The sequence below is a fragment of the Ambystoma mexicanum genome, chromosome 1q (genome assembly GCF_040938575.1).
Source record: "Ambystoma mexicanum isolate Mex_15411 chromosome 1q, UKY_AmexF1_1, whole genome shotgun sequence".
Lineage (NCBI taxonomy): Eukaryota > Metazoa > Chordata > Amphibia > Caudata > Ambystomatidae > Ambystoma > Ambystoma mexicanum.
Genome location: NC_090922.1, coordinates 847,731,408 through 847,755,341, shown reverse-complemented (window position 1 = coordinate 847,755,341; position 23,934 = coordinate 847,731,408). Strand labels below are relative to the sequence as shown.

Here is a 23,934-nt window from a genome sequence, read left to right as displayed (position 1 = left end):
GAACGGACCCTTCTTGCATTTTAAGGAGCGCACCTTTTATTCATTGCTTTTCTCTGCTGCTGGTTCCTTACCTGGGCAGTGCAGGACCCTCCAGTCTTCCTACTTTTTGTCAGTCTGACAGTCGCTTCAGGAATTGTGAGCATGCAGGACCTCCTAGGAACGTCCGCCTCATCTACAGCCTTCTTCGCAATTTAAGGTACTGTTCAAATCCGGTTGTTCGTTTCGTTCAGCCGCAGTGAAGGTGTGTGAAAACTTTTGCCAATCTGAGGCTTGTCCTTCTCCATTCTTTAAGCTAACTTTTCTGCTGACCAACTTCATACTGAACTCTTGTCAAAGACTTAACTGCGAACTACCCTGAACTGTGTGATCTTGAGCAAAGACTTTGGTCCCTTGACTTTGGGCCAGGCCCCTTTAATCTGATTTACTCACTGTAGTTCCTTTTTCTAGATTTCCCTGCTTACCTACTTGTTGGTATTGCTCAATTCTTGTCTAACTTTGTCTTCCCCCCCCCTTTTAAATTGCTGGAGTGCCATTTTGCTCACACTTCATTTTGAGCCTAAATTGTCCAGAATCTATTGGGTGCGGTGTCGTGTATTAAGAATGTGATTTTTCAGCTGCTTTACTTTAGTGAAATGTTTTACAACTAATGTGTAAATAAATGTATATTCTTTTATTCAGAAACCTTGAGTCAGTGTTTGTTTGAATTATAGTAAGTGCTGTCCTTTGTGTAACTATTGATACTGCTCACTTACTCTTGAGATAAGTCTGGCTGCTCAGCCATAGCTACCACTTTACTGTGTAGTACAAGCTTGTACCAAAGGTGAATTTGTACTGTCACGTGTGGTCCTAATTGTGTGTGGTGTTCCCAAAGGGTACTGCATATAATTCTTTCTAACAACACCTTTTCACCATTAGTACTCAAGTGCTGGCTATGGCTATAGTGAAGAGTCTTTCCATAGAGTTCCTCAATGTAGTACTAGTTCATCTGGTGCCGGTTTCTCTGTTTGCCAAATAAAAAATCCCTATCCTCACTAATGGCTCTCTTAGACAGTGCACCGTCTTGAACGCAGTTTAGTGATTCTATGGGCTCCATCACTGGTTGGGCAGACAGGTAAAAATGCAGTGCTAACCCTATTTCTTCCACATTACCGCTCCGCCCAATCCCGAGTTTGAGCAGAAAGTTGGAGACTTACCTCCAGCTTTAAGCTGGAGGTAAATCTCCAGCTTTCCGCTGATTTTCGGCGCTATTACCGGCAGTGGTAATAGCGCCGCAAAGCCCCATAGAGTCCTGTGGACTCAAAATAAATGGGGATTAACAGCACCACCGCAACTCAGGATTCAGCGCAAATTGCACCAGACCGAGTTTATTTATTTATTTTATTTATCATGCATTTGTAAGGCGCTTATACATCAAGACATTGTGGTAACGCTGATAGCGTTTGGCAGTATTCTAGCACATTTACTTCCGGGATAACACCCAACGGGTGATGAGGCCCACTGGCTACTCTCACAAGTGCATTGGCCGGACAGACCACTTACCGAACCAGTACAGTAGTGGATCATCATCCCTACCCATTTGAGGTGTGTCAAGTAGATAAGCATCTTCCATCTGTCAGTCCACTGTATGTCCTTATAGTCCTACCTACATTGAAGATTCCCAATTCAGTGCAGAGTGTGTCCCACAGGCAATCCTTTCTAACTGTATCAGTAGTTTTACACTTGCCACTTGATAGCACAGACTAGATGCAGCGCTGCACTTTTAGAGACTGAACCGTCAGAGGCAGCCGCTCATCTCAGTGAGACTTGACAGTCCTTTATGCCCACTGGGTCCTTTCATCTATTTGAGACCTACTGATAATTGAGGTTGAGTGCTGTGGTTGCACCTGTGGCTGCGGCTTCAGTCACGTCATGGCAATATGTGGTTCATGGGCAAAGGAACCGGGTCTACAAGGGCTATGGAGCACATAGAGCACACAGAGTATCCTAGCACTCCAGCAGGTGGTGCTCAGGTCTAGCCCTGGTCTTGGCTCATATCTGGCCCCGTTGAGTGAAATGTATGATTGAGGAGTAGAGGGGTAAACAGGGGTATCCCAAGGCTACACTGTTTAAAAAAGCCTGCTTGGAGTCACTGTTATTCAGTTCTTCTAGGGCCGGTTAAATGAGGCTACACCACCAGATAGTACCGTAGGGTTCTTCTGTATACTATTGCCGGGTTTCTCTTTAACAGCCTCCAACTCAGAACTCAGAAGCAGACACTTTTGGGAGGTGTGTCTTGAGCTCTGTGTTTCCGTGCTTGGTGCTCCAAGCCTTATTTTGCGTGTTGAGAAGCCCTAGATACAGGTATGCATTGGGGGAAGTGGAGAACGGGCAAGCACATTTTGGGGCTGACAGTCAGTTGATTCTGTTACTATCCCTTGAGCTCAGATAACTGGGTCTGGCAGACATTATCAGAGAGGGGACACCCTGGTGATACCTAGCCTGGGAGCAGAGGGGGCGGAAGATCTTTCCCCCAGCTAAATCATGGACAAAAGGAAGGCACTGCCCGAAACCAAAAGAAGTCGATTTGTTGGTGCCTCCATCTCAGAAGCTACACCGCCAGATAGTGCCGTAGGGTTCTTCTGTATACTATTGCCGTGTTTCTCTTTAACAGCCTCCAACCCAGAACTCAGAAGCAGACACTTTTGGGAGGTGTTTCTTGAGCTCTGTGTTTCCGTGCTTGGTGCTCCAAGCCTTATTTTGAGTGTTGAGAAGCCCTAGATACAGGTATGCATTGGGGGAAGTGGAGAACGGTCAAGCACATTTTGGGGCTGACAGTCAGTTGATTCTGTTACTATCTCCCTGAGCTCAGATAACTGGGTCTGGCAGACATTATCAGAGAGGGGACACCCTGGTGATACCTAGCCTGGGAGCAGAGGGGGCGGAAGATCTTTCCCCCAGCTAAATCATGGACAAAAGGAAAGCACAGCCCGAAACCAAAAGAAGTCTATTTGTGGGTGACTCCATCTCAGAAGCAGGCAAGCTAATTAATGAGATCAAAGTATTATTAAGGGATTTCAGAGGGACAGCGACACATTCCAGTACCGCCTCTGCTATTTTGTCTACCCTTCCAGTCATAAAGACAAATGCGACTCTGGAACAAGTTTGAAATCACGCATTTACCCTGGGCTCTATTGATCACTTGGCACAGTTTAAAGTCCCTCAGCCCTTGTCACACCGAGGAGGGTGTGTGTTCAGGGCCATTTTAAGTACTTTTGGGGCCCAGGGCATAGACCTCTTTGGGGCACTCCTCCACCGAACCTAATTAATGAATGAAGGGATCCAGAATATCTGATCACCCCAGCCCCGTCACTTTCACAACCCATAGCTTGATATGCTGCCACGCAGAAATCAAAATGAGCTGTAGTGACTGCACAAACTATGTATACCACAGTGAACACAGAAAGCATTACAGGATGAATTGATTAGAGCAGAATGCATTTGTCAACATGAGAGGCAATAGGTTTAGAGCCTCAGCAGTATGCCATCAAATATCCTAACGTGTGCTATTTAAGTTTGGTGAACAAAGGAAACTGATTTGTTTAGCTCAGGCAGCCTTGTGGGGCCCCCCTACAAGGTGGTGGCCTGGGGCAAGTGCCCCTTTTGCCCTCCCATAAAGACATCTCTGTGTGTGATCGCCATCCCAATTGATGTGCAAATCTATTAACAATCTACATTAGGACAATCTACAGTCTCCAGGAAAAACATGGTACGACCTGTAATATAGGTAGTGGATGGTATCTGACTACAAAATAGGTTTGATTGTCTCATCCCTAAATATTACATTGACGGGGGCATTTGTAGAGCTTTGGAGAGTGGGACCTCGAATCTAACAAGCTACAAAAAGCCTGCCCCTGATGCTGCTTCCAAGCTCTTTGCTTCCTCTATTTTCACCATTCCCCTCTTGTTGACCAAACCCTAGCCACTCAAAAATCGGAGCAGGACCCAGGTGAGAAATATTGCCAAATGCGGCAGCTGAAGCAGAAAATTGTTTCTTTATGCACCATACTGAGCAGTGTTCTGGGAAGTCAGAGCATCTCAGTTTGCCCAGTGAGGGAACTCACTAAAACCCCACCAGCCTTTGCAATGGAAGTAGCTAACAATCATCCATGAGTGGGCCCATATATTGCCACAGGTATCCCATCTAAGAGGCTACCAAACATCACTGTTGTAAAACGGCCAAACCTGTAAAACGGCCAAACCAGCCATCTACTTCTGGATTAGCTACAAGCTCCTTACTTGCTACAAAATCTGCGGATGACCTGTGGTTTCGAAGATACGTAAGGGATGTAAAGAAAACTGGGACTCCCTGATTAATATGGGAACTCATTAGATTTGCCATGTTGAGGGGTGACACTTAATTATCAGGGAGAACCTTATGGGTGTAAATGGGAGGATAGCTCAGGGACAAAGCGCTCGCCTTGGAAGAAAGACGACACAGAGCAACATAGGTTAGATCCCTGCGTCCGCGCTTAGAATTAATTGGGTATTAAGCACGTTATAAATAACCAATTATAATTATAAATACATTTCCAGACCCCTCCGATGGTAACTATGACATAATCGGAGTACCCCTGACCAAAGAAAGCTTAGCAGAAGGCCTGTTGGCAATTGATTATCGTCCACTACCACAGAGAGGATCCTCTATCGATTTGCACAGCTCCCTGAGAAGATGGTTTAGTGAAAGGAGACTGTGCTCATCGTCATTTACATTGTAGGGATCCCTCAAGCTTATCTCAAAGTAACATTTTTCCTACTGTGATCCCCAGGAGCCAGCAAATCTTGGGTCAGCTGAACTGATGCAGACACACCCTGCCAGGATCGCCTTCTCCTACCTATTGAGGCTGCAGTTCCAAACATAGCCTGGACAACTTTGTAACTATTATCTCTTGAAACATAGCAGCTCTAGCCACAAAAATAGATGATCCTGACTGGATTTTGGCCATAGTTCCCATGCTCTTACATCGGTCAAGGCTCAGAAAAGCCTCTAGGTAACTTACCATTAGAGTACCATTATCTAGAAGTAACAGTTGTTCATAGCACATGGCAACTCTGAGAATAAAGTCTGACAATGTGACATAAAGATCAAATTCCAACCGTAGAAATTCAACTGATGATGTGTATGGTATTCTAAGCAGTTGGCGTAATATTATTGCCTCAAATTTCTTTAGTTCACCAGTTAGGTTATGTCCCCAGACCCCGATACCGTAGGTCAACACTGGCAGAACTTAAGAAAGTGTATAGCAACAGGATTGTCTGCATAGAACACCCTCCAACAATTGTCGCACTGCACAGTCATAGCAACCATCTTTAATCTTTATCTGGCCGACCTGAATGATGTCTTTAGCTGTTTGAATAGTTACCCAGTTAAAGTGGGCTAACAAAAAATTAGGTTGAGATAATTTACCGTGACCATCAAGGTGGACCCTAATGCTAGTATGTGTGTGCAACAACATGATCATTTTTAACAGGCCACACAGGATATTCGATGCAACTAATTTTTCCACAATTTATTGCACATCACCGTATTGAATACAGCACTGATGTCGATATATGCACAGTAGATGGCAGCTTCAAGTCTCATCCATGGATAGTTGACTGCTGAGACCAGGATAAGTAAATTATGCACCGTGTTAGATTTTGTACTCAAGCCAATCTGATTAGGAGGGAAGATATCATTATTTTTTATCCACAGATTCAGTTCTGCTAACAGCACTTTGGCAAATATTTTCGCTGGTATATCCCTCATGTCTAGCATGCAGTAATTTGAAGGTTCATTACAGGGACGCTTCTTGTGCACCAGATGGATATGGCTCCCAGCCCAGGTAGCAGGAAGATGACCACATTCTCCAATGTGGACTAAAAGGAGATGTAATGCGTGTGCCCACATGCCTGGAGACAATGTGTACATGTTCCATCAGGGCCCGCCGCTCGGGAGTTATGTAGTCTCTCAATGATTATGGTAATGTCTGTAATCAATGACTTGCATTCCCATTTTACAAGTGGGAAGGGCAAGTCTTCATCAACCGGGGTAATCACACCTAAAGTAGAGGCAATATGGGTGGTCCACACAGGATCAGGGACACTATTAATAGGTAAGTCTCTTGTAGCTGTCCCCCTTATGACCCTCCAGATTCCAGTGGTGTTTCCAGCCGTAGCGAGGTTGTCAATCTGTTGCCATGTCCCTCTTTCACATCTCAGATGATGTTCTCTGAGCCATCTACGATAATTATTTATGGCTCTTTTGATGTGATCATTAATTTCAATGGCATTTTACAGACCTAATATAAGGTAAAGGACTTGTATAGTGTCGTTTCTGTTGGATAGTCTCTTTCACACTTGTAATGAATAGTGAAAAATCAGACAGGATAATAGTATTGTTAGAGCCACAATTGACAGAATGTTGCTGAATAAAAATGGGTTGTAGCCTATCAGATGTATTTTTTGCTTCACTTTTTGATTTAGGACAGATAGCACCGAAGTCCTGCAATGTTCCCTAAATCCACAAATAATCAATTCTGAGTGGATACAAAGAAGCAGCAAGTACTCAGGAATAAGAAAACGAAAACGGAATCTAAATCTGACCTTCCCTAAGAGAGAAAACAGATTTTAAACCCCTTGCAATGTGGTGAAATAACACTCGGAAATGGGTAAATCAATAATGAATGTGCATAAAAAACCTTGAGGCAAATATGATTCCTTACTAAAGCAACAATGCAAAGATACTAACAATCACAAAGAATGGATTACCAAAAGCATACAGTTCAGAAATGAGTGGAAAGTTTAAAACAGATTGCAGTCAAATAACACATTACTAAAATTACCCAAATGATTTTGAATAACAATGAGTAAAATACACTGATATAGATCACAGATACAAAATGGAATTGAAAGTAAGTCTCCAGCTGGTAAATTGAAAGAGTTATGCCATATAGAAGGAGGCATGGTTTGAGTAAAACGAAGGGTGAAATTGGAAGGGAAATCAGTTTGTGAAAAGAACAGTTTTACTTTAAACTAGATTTAAGGACTAAGAAAAGAGGAACACCACCCGTGAATTCTCTTAGTTAGGCTGCAGATGTAACCCTTCACGCAGTGTACCCCTTTTCTTTAAGGAAAATTACTTTATTTAATCAAAATATCGTTAATGACATATGATCTATGCAAGACAGAAATTAAGAGAAAAGTAGCGCTGGTGCTTGGAGATTAACAACAAAATACACAGAGAATTCTGACAGTTGGACCAGTTATTGGGATAAGGATAGGATGACTTATAGAATGGGATAAGGACAATGCAAGACAAGGTATACTAGGGATTTCTATGGGGTGATGAAAACTCACAATCCACTTTTTAGTTTTGGGCTTTTCGGACAGTCAACCGGGTCTGGTCACTAAATGGCAGGGCACCTGGAAACAGCTGTGCAGTTCTGGACTCAGGCTGGCAAGGACTGGATGGACAATTCTGGTCACTGGATACTACAGGTCCTCAGGATAGCAGGATTGCAGCAGCATGCATTGAGTGGCAGCAAGCCAGGCTGGATCAGGATGCAAAAGGTACCACAGCTTTCCCCTTGTTAATGGGAAATTTAGTGGGTTTTTAGATTTCAGGCCTTGCTGGGAATGGGATCAGCACTACTTGGGTTTTGCAGTGGGCCCTGGATTAGGATCAGCAATGCTTGGCCTTGTAGTTGTAGTTGGAGTCTAGATCTGGAAGATGAGGGGAACAGGAACGCAGTGCAGGAAATCAGGAAGAGTGTCTGTCTAGAGTCTTGTCAGGAACCCTTATTTATAATGCATAATGACATCATCAAAATATAGGCTAGGCAGGGTTAACTAAGCATGCCTCTACTTGGATTAAACAGGGGGTCTAGTTTCCGCCTTGTTCTCAGCTGGTTGGATTTCCAAGGGAATGATGTCAGATTTATGATGTGAGTTTTACAATGTCCAAACACTCCCACAATTACTTTACTTAAAATCCGATTTTGCCAAAAACATACATTTATACAATTGCAAACTCTTAGCAAATTATATATACAGGTTTCATATTTTGAGCAACACATATCCGTTCAATCCTCCAGTCTGTGGGACCTTGTTTCACCCTTCTGATACATTTTGATAATTTTGAGCATGAAAGATTCAGCCTAAAATTCCATAACTTTATATACAGATGCAAATTATGCCAAGGGATGTATGTACAAAAATGTATGCTTACAACATTGATACTTTTCTATGGATCCTCAATACTTTGCCCTTTCTGTCCCCAAGGTGTCAGTGAATTCTAACATGTCTCAAAAGAAAGCATGAAAAAATCACTTTCGAACTGCAAAACGTTTACAATTTTTCAAAGTCTTGCTGCAGAGATAGAAGTCGTTAAAGTTTATTCCTGAAATAGTCCTTGGGAACAAATGGCACTCCCTTTGTCCCTGGGTCATTTTCTTTTCTTTCCTTCAACTGCTGCCAACTGTCATTTTCTTCGGAACATGGTGGGGGTTTCTCCCTTGATTAAAGTTGTATTGCCCCTTCACACTTCAGACTTCTTTCCCTGGGAGCTTCATTGTCAGAGTCCCAGCAGAGATGAAAGTCTGTTCAACCTCATAATTATCAGGGGGTTGTCAGTATCTGCTCTGAGAGTGCCCACCTTTTTGTGCCACCCCTCCAAGCAGAAAACCTGTTTTTCAACTTACACCTCCAGTCACCATAGTTTTAACCTTTGTTTTCTAGAATTAAAACACGCCTGTTGCATAAAATAACCCATGTTGTATAATCTCACCAGCAACAAACCCCTTCATATTGCTAAAGACTGGCAGGATTTCATTCAACAGTGGACTGTTCCAACACACAGGCATTTGTTTTTATTTAGTTTGCGATGGACCATTTTTTTACACATGGTGCAGCTGGCCTTCCTTCTTAAATTCAACTTTTAATCTCCAGCGGATTCACACACTGTCTTGCAGCTATAGTTATTATCTTGAAATGCTAGAGTTGGTCTGAAGCACGGATACATTGAAACAGACATGGCTCCGCTAGTTAGAGTCTCTCTCTGAACAGCTGAGTTTTGAATACTTTTGCAAAGAAAGTGAATGCATTTCCCGTGTAAGTAAAAGTAAAGTTCGTGGTTCATTTTTTTTGGAGTTGGTTTGACTGGGCTTGTCAATTCAGAATCATGCCAGGTTTTGCTGAGGCACAGTGAGACACACAGGGCTTGGTAGGGCTTATTAATCACAGTGGCTTTAAGGAACCGAGGGAATTAGCGTCAAAGCCGCATTTTGTTTTTTAAAGGTGAAAAAGGGTTTCTTTTCAATGGGAATCTTGGCTTTTGCAGCAAAGCAATGCTGCTTTTTCCACATTCTTCCTTTTGTTTATGTCGAAACACACTGCCAATCTCCTTCAATGTGCCCCCTTTGTTCCATCCTGCCCGATGTGTGCTTGGCAGGACGGTGCAGCCATTTTTGTTGTTGTTGCAAAACGCAGTTTTGAGCCATGGCTTTCACAGGAGCCAGCACAGCCATTTTGTGGTTTCTGCACAACTGCAGCTTGGTGATGTGGGGAAATGCTGTTGAGTGGGTCAATATATCCCACATCACTCACGCGCATTAAAGCTTTGGTAGCATCCCATGTACAGGATCCATTGATCCTAAAACCATGAGCATATGGCATATTCGCCCAAACCTTGCCTTCTCTATTTGTTGCAGATGAAACTGCAGGAGCATTCTTACTTCGGAATGATGAGTCTATATTGTTGTCACCTATTCTAGCATTAAAATCACCCACTATGATCACCCACTATCACCCACTAAACAAACAAACTAACTATTCAGACTGGAAAGTTGGATGTATTGTCATCTCATATTTTACCGTGGCCACATTACATTAGGAGCAGTATAATTGGCGGGTCATAAATGTTGATCAAAACTATAGTGGTTTGTAGGTGAACTACTTTAACCGCCTGAAGCAGAGAAGATGACCCATTCATTTCACTTAGATGCCAAGGTCAGCGTACTGAGATCAATAGTATTCCCTTAGGGCATCTGATGGGGCTTTTAGTAGCCAATATCTGTAGGGTGTTTCTACCACCAAGGTGACACTGTTCAGTCAGCCAGGTTTCTTGTAATACTATGATGGAAAAGAGGTTCATATTTGCCAATAGGCTGTCTTCACTGGCAAAATGTGTGAACCCTCTGATATCCACGAATACAAAATATTAATGTCATCGGGAAATTTCTGAAAAATGGGTTTTAAAAACTGCTAGGACCCATTGCCAGTATCCTTCTCCTGTCCCACACTTCTCTCCCTATTTATCTTTAATGTGGAGTTCATGGTTACAATTTTGACGATTGGGTCTTTTTTCCATGACGTCACACTTACCATTAGTAGTATGGGTTCTACCTTCAACATAATGTGTCAAAGGACTATTTCTTGTTGTTACAGTACTATTTTCAACGGTAGTAGGTGGCCCCCTTTTCTCGTATTTCATACTTCCTACCACTGTGTTTGCAGGTGTATTATTCCTGACTTTGGATGAGGTCATTTTCACAATCTTGCAAGTGTATCCCAATCTGTACAATTAATTTTCATATTTAAGAATATATTCCAGGGTAGCTTCGGATGTGAACCAAATATTCTATATTGGTATTGCTATGTGCTCTTATTGGTCAACAATCTTGATGTCATTAGTGGTTATTACTCTTAGGGCTGCTAGAGTGTGCCTAATACATAGAACAGCAGCTCCATTCAATTGTGGTAAGTATTCTACAGAGGACACAGACTGCAGTTGCAGAGCACTAAACTCATCTCGACTGTCAGCACGTAAGTTGCTGGCATCAATTTGGTTGTTTTTTTAAAAATTTTATTACGAGTATATAATCACCGAAGTGATTTTTACAAGAAGATGAACACAGAAAAATAAAAACTTCAATTGTTTCTGAAGAGAAAACTTCACAAAAGTATTTTTGTCCAAAGTCAAAGCATACCGTCAATGCAGAAGTCAGAGCTTGAAGAAGGAGAAGTGTGAAGATTGAAAATTGAAAGTAATTAAAAGTGAGGCGCCAGATGAGATCATTTCCTACCATCTTGGCAAAGTGGACCGACCCTCCCGCCACCAAGAAGTGTCACCCCTTAAGCCTGTCTTCACGTGGGACCACACTGCTGAGTCTCCGAAGCTGACTATACGAAGATTTGATCCAGAATTTTCGTGGCTGCTATAGTCCAAGATGGTCTTAAACCTCCTATTAGACGCTCCCACCAAAGTGCTTCATCCATCAGGTAAGCTTTCTTTAAGTGGTGCAGTATATACGGCGTTCTGAATTTGTCTGTTCCTGGGCACATTAATAAAAGGTGCCGTACTGTTTCGCTTTGTTCGATGTCATTGCAAAAGCGGCAGGTATTAGATGGAGAGAGGCCTCTTATGTGCAGTATTTGTTCGTCGGTAACAAATTCAGCCTTGCACGTAGAAGAGTGTTCCGGGTTTTTCTACTAGGATGTTTTAACAGAAAAGGTTGAACTTTGTTCAATTTTCTGCATGTTGGCGGTAGGTGGCTAGTCAGTTTGTACTCAGATGCTTTTTCCAATGTGTTGATCCAATCCGTTTCCTCCATACGGGTTTAGGTTTTTGTTGGATTAAACAAAAGTTCTTCCATGGAGCTGCCGCAAATTTCAAGTTGCTGTAAACAGATTGATTCCCATTTGGATAGAAATGTGCATTTGCTTTTGTTCATTTCCACCTGTACCATCACGAAAATTGATGGAGAAAAAGGATCTTTGATCTTCCGGTATAGCATGACGGACGCCCTTTTAACTGTTGACTCTAAAGATGAGAGAGAGAGTTTGCGTTTTATCAAGGCTATCGGAGTAGAAGATGGTAAATTCAGAACGGAACGCCAGAAGAGACTCTCAAGTCTGACCCACAGAGAGTTGGGGAGAGATGGCATAGCATCGGCTCCATATGTAATAACTGGGATAACTTTGCCTCAATAGAATTTGAGTAGGGGCATCAATGAAAAGCGCCCATATTTTTTGTCCAGTATTTTTGCTTGTGAGACAAAAGATTTCATTTTTTCAAAAAGATGGCATTGCATCGCTGAATCTTTCGGTGTTGAGTCAATGAGAACTCCAAGATATTTAAATTCCGCCACTTGTTCGATTATATTTCCAGATAAGAACCATGAGTTGATCTTCTTTTTGTGATTTTTTGCAAACACCATGATCTTTGTTTTTTGTTTATTTACTTCTAAATCATTAGCAGCTGTGTATGTGGTCAATGCAGACAACTGGCGTTGTAAACCGATTGGGGTCTGGTCGAGTTGGATAAGGTTGTCCGCGTATAAGAGTCTTGGAATCTTCTCCTTGCCCAATTCTGGGGGAAATGCTCGTGTTGTGGTTGAGATTTCTTTATAGTGCCCGAAGTAAGAAAGAAAAAGGGCTGGAGCTAGAGGACAGCCTTGTTTGACCCCTCTATCGGTTATTATAGATGATGAGAGCAGACCACTGGTGTTCAATCGCACCTGCACTGATGTGGAAGCATGAAGTGCTTTAATAGGGTTCAAGATCTCCTGAGGACAATCCCACTTGATGAGTTTTTCCCAAAGTTTCCTGCGATTGACTAGGTCAAAGGCCTGGGTAAGGTCTATGAATGCCAGGTATAAGTTCTGATTGGTTTCACGGGCTTTTGCCTTTAGTAGACTGAGAATAAAGATGTTGATACTGGTTCCTACTCCCTTTTTGAACCCAGATTGAAGAGGGTCATTACAGGGTGCACTTTTTGCCCATTGATTGAAGTGGTCTAACAGAAGGGACCCATAGACCTTCCCAATAACGTCAAGGAGAGCTACTGGGCGAAAGTTCCGAGGGTCATCCTTTCCTCCTTTTTTAAATATTGGGACGATGACCACTGAGGTCCAACAAGGCAGGATTGTGCTGAAGATTGATCATTTTTGAAAAATTACTCAGGCGATTAGTCCAGTCTTCTCGGGCAGATTTCGAATTTTCGTTAGACAGAACGTCTGGCCCAGGTGCCCTTGATTTCTTTAACTTGGATATTTTGTCCAAGATTTCGGTTTTATCAGAGAGGTCAACCCAAGGTGCTGTCGACTGCAAAAGCAAAGGCCCCACTACCGAATCTGGAGATCTAAACAGTGTTGAGTAAAACCCAATCCACGGTGCTTCCGAGATACTGTTCAGCACCATTGTGGTTGCTTCTTTGGCCCGTGGGTTGACTAGACTCCAAAATTCTTTGGAGTTTGATTTTTGGATTTTTTCTAACATGACCTCGGAGTCCTGTTGGTGTAATATTAGACGATAGCAGCGTAGCCAGCTTTTATAGGCTCTTGTAGCCTCTTTTACATGGGCTCTGTTGGAGGGCGTGTTGTTTCTTGCAGCCGTCCTTTTCGCTTTACGAACGATTTTACACTGTGCCACCAACCGGGTGTTGAAATTGTGGGCGTGAGATGTTTGCTTTGAATTTGTCCCCTTCGGGCTTTTCTTCATGGGTCTGTAAGGTTCTAGAAGCGGTCTATAGTCGACTTCTGCAACAGATTGCCTGTTTCCATATGAAGAAGTGATTGCTTGGATGTTTGCTCGTGTGACCCTTATCCGGTTGCCTTTACCTGTCGGTTCGATTCTTCTGAAGTAATGGGTTGATGCTGGTTTTGTAGATGCCCATTTGATGGACAAAAGATTATGGTCGCTTTGACTTGTCTGTTGAACCCTGAATTCTATCTGCCGAGCTAGGACAAATTCAGAAGCAAAAATGTAGTCTATTGTGGAATGGGCCATGCCTCGCTTAATCTTCTCTGTGAGACTCGTTGTGAGATGGCAAAGATGGTAAGGTTGAACTTTTCTCTGGTCGGTTTTCTTGTGTTTCCACAATAATTGGTAAAGCTGCTCGTCCGGGATTGAAAATGTCATCAGCTTGCTCTTTTTGGTATGGTGTCGGTACTTGAGTCCCGCTGCCAGAGGTGTGCTTTTGAGAGCCCGATGAAGCTGTGAGTAAGGGTTTGAGGAGTGCTTCAAGCAAGTCTGCGTCTGAAATTTCCCCAAGCCCTGAATGGTGAAGTTTCTTTTTAGCTTGTCTTTGGAAAAGCGTTTTCAATGAGTTTTCCAGTCGTGAACTCGCAGATGGAATAGCCGTACTGCTAGATCTCGAGGTTTTTTTTGCTACTGTACGCTTATTGGACGTCGGAAGATCAAAGTTTTTTTTTGTAAGCAACCTGAATGGAATTCCATGTAGGTGTCGATTCGGCACCCCTTGTTTGATGCCTTCTCTCAGGGCTCTAGCCTTGGTCAGCTCACTTTCAGGGCTTTCAATGGGCAAGGGGCCCGAGGAGGAAGAGGATGATGCGGGAGCCGGTGTAGTAGGCTCACCAAGACTTCTCACAATCTTAGGATCCCCCTCAAGAGTGTGTGTTTTGTGTCTTTCAAGATGGGCCATTTCGGCGCTTTCGGCTGGTGACAAAGGCAGAGTGTTATGCATTTGTGCCTTTATTGTATTTGTAGGAGAAATCGCTGTAATAGCGTCTTTGGCCACCAGGTGGCAGTGTGGGACGACTGTGCCAGAAGTCATCAAGTTAAAGGCAATCTCCGCCCTGGACTCTCTGGTTTACTCACCAGGAGAGTGAGATAGGAGCCGATCCCCACAGCTCCGCTCCGCCGTCGGTGAATTAAGTTCCTCCAGGGGTGCAGGTGAGCTCGCGGGGTCTGTCCGCGACCCCCCCAGGTGTCCGACCCGGGTGGCCCCCTCTCCTTCGAGGGAGGGTTCCTCTGCGTCGTCTACCAGGTAATGGGGCCGGGGCCAACGCTGCGCGGCTCCGCTAGAAACCCCCACGCCTTCGGCCTCGTCCTCAGAGTGGGGCCGAGGCGATGCCTGCCTGCGGCTCCCCTGACCCACAGGGCCACAGTTGGCCTCCGTTGATGACACGGCGCGCGCGAGGCCCGTCCCCAGCTCCTCCCGGCTTTCGCCACGGGTGGCCTCCCCTCGAGGGGGGACCCCCCCGCATTGTCCGCCGTCAGAGACTGGGGCCGAGGCGCTGCGGCTCCCCTGTTGGTGCAGACAGCCTCCGACTCTGACTCGAGGGCACCAAACACCTCCGTGTGCTTCTTTTTCGTGACTACATCCCCCATTGAAGTAGGTCCGGACGTGGACTCGAACCACCCCGCTGGTAAGAGATTTTGTTTCTGTGTCAGATGATCACTCTTCGCAGTATGTAGTATGGCTGTTAGTTTAGCCAATTTTTTCAATGGAATGTTCTTCAATTTACCTCTTGCCGCTTTAGAGAGCCTGCACAGGCTAGGTTTTTTGTTTGTAAAGATTGTGAAGTTAAGAAAGCGTCATTGGAGATTGAGGAGGGTAACAAGAGGGTAGAGGGGCTGTTGGCACTCCGTAACCTTCGAGGTTCATCATCTCCGCCAGAAGTGTTGAGTCTCAAATCCATGTCCATGGAGACTCCCCCGTCCGCCCCGGCCGCCATTAGACTGCCACAGACTGCCCACTCTCACACCACTCCGCTCTGCTTCGCTGCTGCCTTCTGGTTTTGAAGGAAATGGCACCAAAAGAAAACACTGTAGCCACTGTAGAAAGACTGAGAGGGACTGCCACAGACTGCCCACTCTCACACCACTCTGCTCTGCTTCGCTGCTGCCTTCTGGTTTTGAAGGAAATGGCGCCAAAAGAAAACACTGTAGCCACTGTAGAAAGACTGAGAGGGACTGCCACAGACTGCCCACTCTCCCACGACTCCGCTCCGCTTCGCTGCTGCCTTCTGGTTTTGAAGGAAATGGCGCCAAATGAAAACACTGTAGCCACTGTAGAAAGACTCAGAGGGACTGCCACAGACTGCCCACTCTCACACCACAATTTGGTTGTTTACTGGTGTCTTTTCAGCCCAGATCTCAGCTAGATTAGGTTGTATATTGCCACCTGTTTGTGTCACGGTACTCATAGCATGTTGTTTGTTTTTCACATTTTTGTTGGTGACCAAGGTAATAGTTGACAGGGGGTCGAGAGAGTATGCTGCTATCACTTACCAGCGAGCGTTCAACATCAGCCACAATACTCTGGAGTGTATCACTGCCAACACATTTATCATTCATCACTTGTGGTATTGGAACAGTGACCAAAGGGACGTTGTCATTAGATAAGTCTGAGCTGACAGCATTTCTAATCACATCCTTGTCACTTACAAAACATGCATTTTTATGCACTTTGGGTCGTTTTGCGTACATAAAGGCTGGGGATACCACTTTATTTTTACATCTATTCGGCTTTCCTCTAGGTGTATCATCCACCTTAACGGTACAAGTTACTTGAGGGGTTTGATCCACTGCAGTAATTACCCCCACAGGTGCTGCATTGGCGATCACATCAGTGTTTGAGCCTTGATCTCTCAGTATCTTACAACCTCTATTAATACTCTTCTGTAAGAGTACAGATTGAATATCTAGTTTATTTTATATCCTTTCTCATTTCTCAACCAATGTAGAGAGTAAAGATTCAACAACCCTAAACATAGTGCTAGAAGATATACTGATGTTACTAGTGTCACTTACACTAGTGTTAGACATGTGAGTGGTATGTGTGTGTGCACACCATCAGATGCACCTGTTATAATTTCCTCACATTCAGGAGGATATACAATGTCCAAATACTGATTTTCACTGCCAGGTAGATTGGCGGTTCTTGGTTTAAAAAAAGTATGTGGGTCAATGCCCATCGGACAAGGTGTAGATGTTATATTCATTATGTCTCTCATGTACTCTACTTCAGATACTTCTGTACAGATGTCTATATCATTATCAATAGGGAACATGGAAGATGAGCTGTATTATCATCTGCCGTCCCACTTATCAGGGCAGTGACAGTAATTTTATCCCACAGGGTTTCCAGTAACTCTTGCATCACACATGCAGGTTTGGAGTCCTCAGGGGTATGTCCCGAGTTGGGTAGAAGGTCCTTATTGTCTATGCAGTTTGCCTCTGCCGCAACAGCGGTGGTAACGGCAATAGACACAGCCGGTGGCTTAGCCGGTACACTAATAACGTTATCAATCAACTTGGTACCTAGACAGCATAGCGAGAGATTTAAATCTGCTACAATTTCTTTCACAGCATTTTCTTCATCTATTCCACTAAGTTCACTTACTTTAGGGAAGAAAGTCATAATTTGTCTAGTATTAGATGCTGCAGCACATTGGATAATAATTTTGGGTGGACAAATCCTACAGCACTGGCGCGGTAGTCTCTGTTCGGAAGGTTGGGGCTTGGTCAGCAATATCCTCATTATTCCCAGTATACCCAGTGTCAAGCTTTGCCCTAGTGGAAGAGTCGACAGGCACAGGCAGGTGTGTGAGCAGAGGCATAGAGGACACACCTTCATTAGTGACGCTAAGCATCTTTTTTTGTGTGTAGAGTGACAACACAATAAGGTAGTGGCGTAAATACGCTTCCCAGGGTATACAATATCTACAGTGAATAAGCTGGAAGCACTGTTAGTGTTATTAATATGTGCACGGTGCCAGCACAAACTCTTCACAACACAAAGGGATCTAGCTCCACTCTAAAAGAAGCATGGAGGAAGAATTAGTCAAGCAACACACACCGTGTAGGGGATTTACTCTTCAAATACGACATTCTCTCATACGTGCCTCGTGATTATGTTCAAACAGACCATCAGGAGTGCCTATAATATCACTGCAGCTAGCCTGCGAACCAGCGAACAGAGGAAGCACTTCCTCAAATGCTTGCGCGCAAAGGTGCACGAACGGTGCTTTAAGTAATGTCTCCAGGGTTCAGGGGGTGGAGACAAAGTAGCACTGAGATTTGTTTCCACAAAATAGCCCAAAATTAAAAAGGAAATGGGAGGATATAAGTACATAGCTCATACAACAAGTTGACCTTGATTTAAATAATTAGGGAGTCCACAAAGTCTTTCTTTGTTCCAGTTACCCTTTCATCCAGCATGACAGCAAGAGCAGCAAAGACAGCAAACAGCACTTGCACAAAGCACTTCCTCAAATGCACGCACGCAAATGTGTGCATGCTGTGCCTTAAGTAGTGTCTCCAGGGGTCAGGGGCGGAACTAAAGTAGCGCTGAGGTTTTTTCCCACAAAATAGCCCTTTCTTCCAGCACAGCAGCAGGGACAGCAAACAGCACTTGCACAAAGCACTTTCTCAAAGGCGTGTGTGCAAATGCGCATGGGCTGTGCCTTAAGCAGTGTCTCCAGGGGTCAGGGATGGAGCCAAAGTAGCACTGAGATTTCTTCCCACAAAATAGCCTTTTCTTTCAGCACTGCAGCTGGAGCAGCAAGGACAGCAAACAGCACTTGCACAAAGCACTTCCTCCAATTCAACTCTTCCGATGATTGACAAAGGGGACTCTTGTCTGCTAGTCCTCCTGGACCTCTTGGCTGCATTAGGCATTGTCAACTATCACACATTAATCACCCTCCTTGCACAGAGGATGGGATTCTTGGGTACTCTCCTGAAATGGTTCACGTCCTACCTTTCAGTCAGACACCATGCTGTCCAGATGGGCTCCCTCAGGCCTAAACACCACGCCATCACCTATGGAGACCTAAGGGTTCCATTCTTGACCAGGTCATCTTTAGCCTCTTTTTGGAGGAGTATATTACCTCAACATCAGTATGGAGATGATAGACAGCTGTACCAAAGGGCCAATTTCCCAGAAGATATTGCTTGCATTTGGTCATGAATTACAACTGTTTGAGCATGGATGACAAGTGCTACTTTAAGCTTATCCCAGCCAACACTGAATAATTACTACTTGGCCACCCCTCCAAGCTAGAGCCCATTCAAAGGTGAATGGACAAAGTGCACTTTGACAGGTTCAAACCTCTTGCCACTCACTCAGCAAAACCCTGAGGCTTCATTGTGGATAGCAATCTATCATTTCAAAAAGACATCGTGAAAAACTTGGCGTTAAATCTCTCTAATCTGCAAGATCAAGCCCTTCCGCGCAGCCAAAGACTTCTGAATGGTGGTGCAGGCCCTTGTGATCTTGCATATCATCAGGGCTCCTGGCCACTCACCTGCTCTTTCTCAAAGTGGCTGACTATGCTGTGGCTCGCCTCATCACTGGCTGAAGGAAATTAAACCATATCACCCCCATGGCGTGAGTTACACTGGCACCCCATTCTGGCTAGGATCTGGTTCAAACCCACATGCCTCACTTACAAGGCTGCCACTGCATGTACGCCAGTCTACCTGACAGCCAAACTAAAAAAATTGGCGAGCACACAGTCATCTCACAGTAACATCAAAGTAGACTGGCTCGTGAGGAGAAAACTAAGAAACAGTCCTACTCATATTACGCTGCGATCCTCTAGAAGTCCACCCCAGTGTCAATCCAGATTGCTCCAAGTCTCCTTCAGTTTAGGAAAGAACTGAAGACCTGCTCTTATAACATGACCTTGCTGTAAACTAGATTCTAGCTATCTTGTCCACACCCCATCCATTCATTGCACTCTGATAATTGTTACAAATGTTGATTTAATGGTTTGTCAAATTCACACTGCCAAGGTTTTGCTCTTTGATCTGTGCAGCTTGACGTTGCTATGGAGATAGGTTTGTGCTATAATAATAATAATTACTATTATTATTATTATTATTATAATTATAATAATACATATTATTAATAATTGAGCACTGCATGGGGAGAAGTAAAAAAATATGCCTGTGATTTCTGATTCAGGCATAGCATGCGAATTACACCGTTTTTTCCCTCAAAGTCTTCAAAAACATGAACTTTACCTTAGCTAGAATTATTCACTGAAAGAATTTCCAGGCATATACCTCTTCAGAAAAAGAAAGAAAAACACTTTATTTGAGGGGACATTATATTTCGAAAACAATACCTTAAAATCATTCATATTCACCAGTTACCGTGAGCCACGCAAATATCACTCGCCCATCACCAGCCAAAGGAAATGTGGTCAAACGTGACTTCACAAAGACACCAAAATGGCATCATTGATGACATAACTGAAGACACCATTGTGACTTAATTAACTATATCAATAGTACCATGGCAATTTAATACCAGGCAAACGGTTTATCATGCAGCCTTAACACACACACGCACAGTGCACACGCTCACAAGTCCCGAGGGGCATTTGCAAAAAAGCAAACAGCTAAAGAAAAAGATACAGGTGACAAAAGAAATGTTCGGAGCCATAGTATGAAGCTGCAAGGAGCCCACCAGAAGAGCCCTTTCTGTCGTGTTATGGGTCTCTATTTAACTAATAACAACTTGTTCACACTAATCACACCATTGTATGTCTAATGTCCACAAGTGGCCAGAATACAAAAACTTTGCACCAGTGCAAGTTGGCACTAGGGCAAGGTTTGCCGTATTTCTAAAAAACAATGGGACATATTAGAAAACCTTTCTGCCATGGCAAGTGCAGTTGGGCATGTTATAAGCACCTGGGCAAAAATTGCCCTATTGCAAAAATCATACATTTTGCAATAGGGCAATTTTTGCTCCAGGGCAATGTTTGCCCTGATGCAAAAATGTGTTCAAAATGAATCTTTTTTGCACATTGACATTTTTTGCCCTGGTGCGTATAACAAGCCAAACTGCATTCGTCACTCTGAAAAGGTTTGTCTAATGTGTCTCAGTGTTTTTAAAAATAGGGCAAACGTTGCCCTAGTGCCAATACCATGAAAACCTGCACTTGCACAGGTGGACACTTTCTGTAATCTAGCCCATATTGTTTTTTTTAAATTATATAGTGTCCGAGCAGGTCCTGAGACAAATCCTTATATGTCTGCTTTAATAGTTCATTTCTTTACTATGCACCTACCTTGTTATTACAGTTTCTTAGAGCCCCTTTTCATTGCCATAGACAACGACAAAGGACACCTTGCAGCTCCCTTCATGCTTTCTAGAGCCATACTGTGAGCCGCCATATTTCAGTTATCGGTACCGCAATATGCAGGTATCAGCAATAGCAGAGTGTGGTGGGTTACTTTGCGTTCATGCTCCCTATTAACTGGTGTTACATTTGGAGGAACATACATTCTTTCACATGTTTGTTGTATGTAGGCTCGTACTGGCTTATTCTGGCAATAGGCCCATGGCCAAAACAAAAACGCAAAATTCTTGTGTGGGCCAGTTTTTTGGGTTAAAGTCAGGCACTTTTTTGCCCAATGTGGGCCAGTTTGATGAGTTACTTCACTATGCGGCTAATTGTTTTGACCAGTGTTGCTGACGAGCTGGGGGTAGATCTCTGTCTTCGGCTGGGGTCTCCCTCGGGAACAGCCTCCCTGCCTGTCTGAAACTTGAGCTGAACCATCTCCGGTTCAAGACCTTCCTTTTATTTCTGCCTTGGCACCCCATCTACCCTGCTGATCTGTTTTCTCTTGCCATCGTGCACCTGGCCTCCCTCTGTCCTCCGGGCCCAGGTACCTGCTTACCCTGCCACCCTCCCGCACTGCCTCCGGGCCACCCCTTGCAATGGGGTCTGTATCTGTACCCATACAGTCCCCCCTTTTACTTCCTGCAGTTATCAGACCTACTCTGTCTGATGCCTTAAACCCAGCACTTGCCACTTGCTGGCTGCACTACCACTGTTTGTTGCCTTTATTATTTATTTATTCATTGTTATTTATCTGTTTCTCCTTTGCTCCACACTTTCCAATTCTCCCCCCTTCCAGGCACTTTTCCCCTCCCCATCTCCCATGCACCTGTGCGTTCTCAATGTCACTGGGCCTAGTAAGGTTGTTGTTTGGTTCTCCCCTGTTCCCCTCCCTTGCCTTGTCATGCTCTGAAACACTCGTGCACGAGCGTGATAGAAATAAATTATCAATATCAATAAATATTCTTTCAAATGTACAATTTGCATCACATTTTATCAGAAACGTCCCCCTTGGGTATTATTCAAAGAGCGCCACAGAAGGAATGAATTCCCATTTGCAACTGTGGGTCACTTTTTTCGTGGGTGCCCGGGACTATTTTATGCATCAGTCCGACCCTGGTATGATTTCTCTAATGTTTTAAACTAGTAATCTCTGCTAGTAATTGAATAACCACTGTATTCTAATTACTGCTCGCATGCAATGTAATGCTCCTTTTATTGATATGTTTGCACAGACTAGTTCTTCTGAAGGGCCTTCTTCCACTGCAGCGCTTTGAAGCCATAACAATGGCAGTAGGTGCTATATAAATATCAAAATAACATAAGATAACACGGCATACCTTCACATTGTGGGGGATCAGGGGACCATCCGAAGTAATAGCACTGAATTAATTCCGACCCATTTAATGAGTAGTTTTCCTCACACGTAAACTGCACCACATCCCCATCACCATACGATTTCTTTTTGGGGTGAAAATCTCCATTTTGTATGCTGTGTAACTCTGAGCATGTCAGTTCTGAAAGAGAAAAAAAGTACATGCAAAACAAAAAGAATCTTTTAAGCATGTGCCACATAAAAAAAAACTGTGTTTCAATGTTGACCACGGAAAAATATTAAACTTCAGAATTTAAGACGCTTGATTTAGCTATGTACATATTTTTTAAATTAAATCAGCATGCCTCATCGCATTGCTACCTTCATAAAATGTTGCTGTAGTACAGAACAACGTTCATCAAGAAAAAACAGTTCATAACGCAAACAAAAAGGTGAAAAAAAAGTTCGAATAAGATCATGCAGAATTAGTGCATGTGAAGTTAGTGAAAGGACTGAAATGATACAGGTCCATATTGGGTATAGGGCAATACTTTGGCAAAAATACACCAACTTTCCGCATCACCCAAAAGCAAGGAAGTGCACATTGCATAGTATTGAAGCAAAGACCAGTTTTTTCTGTGGCCGCCCTTCATGAGAAGGGGGAGGAGATACAGCCACGCGGAAGAAAGAACAGTAAGAGGAAGTCTGACAGGACAGTGCAATGCACCAGGGTGTCAGGAAAAACCAGTCTCAAAAATCTCAAACAGGCAATGCAAGCCAATCTACACCATGAACACCGCTTCCTTCACTGTGCGCAGCAGACCATCAATGCAGTGTGGCCACATTCACGCGGAAGAAAGAACAGTAAGAGGAAGTCTGACAGGACAGTGCAATGCACCAGGGTGTCAGGAAAAACCAGTCTCAAAAATCTCAAACAGGCAATGCAAGCCAATCTACACCATGAACACCGCTTCCTTCACTGTGCGCAGCAGACCATCAATGCAGTGTGGCCACATTCACGCGGAAGAAAGAACAGTAAGCGGAAGTCTGACAGGACAGTGCAATGCACCAGGGTGTCAGGAAAAACCAGTCTCAAAAATCTCAAACAGGCAATGCAAGCCAATCTACACCATGAACACCGCTTCCTTCACTGTGCGCAGCAGACCATCAATGCAGTGTGACCACATTCACGCGGAAAAAAGAACAGTAAGTGGAAGTCTGACAGGACAGTGCAATGCACCAGGGTGTCAGGAAACACCACAGTCTGAAAAATCTCATACAGGCAATGCAAGCCAATCTACACCATGAACACCGCTTCCTTCACTGTGCGCAGCAGACCATCAATGCAGTGTGACCACATTCACTCGGAAGAAAGAACAGTAAGAGGAAGTCTGACAGGACAGTGCAATGCACCAGCGTGTCAGGAAAAACCACAGTCTCAAAAATCTCATACAGGCAATGCAAGCCAATCTACACCATGAACACCGCTTCCTTCACTGTGCGCAGCAGCCCATCAATTCAGTGTGGCCACATTCCTTCTTTTAATTTGATTTTTTTTATTTACGAGATTTAAGCGCCGAAAGAGATTTTTACAAGACACTGAAATCTTAAAATTACATTAATTTGTTGTTCAGACAAGTTTGTTGCAGTACTAACGAAGAATCCAAGGTTTCGCTCCTCACAATGTCTCCAGGGGAATGGGTGAGATCGTTTGATTAG

The 23,934-nt window shown here is 43.9% G+C and overlaps 1 protein-coding gene across 1 annotated transcript in view; it reads right to left on the bottom strand.

Annotated features, from left to right (window-relative positions):
- Positions 1-23,934, bottom strand: part of F13B (coagulation factor XIII B chain) — a 265,588-nt gene that overhangs the window by 97,169 nt on the left and 144,485 nt on the right. The window contains exon 5 of the mRNA XM_069642698.1: positions 22,241-22,417. Within this exon, the coding sequence (XP_069498799.1) occupies positions 22,241-22,417 (177 nt within the window). The remainder of the gene's footprint in view (positions 1-22,240; positions 22,418-23,934) is intronic.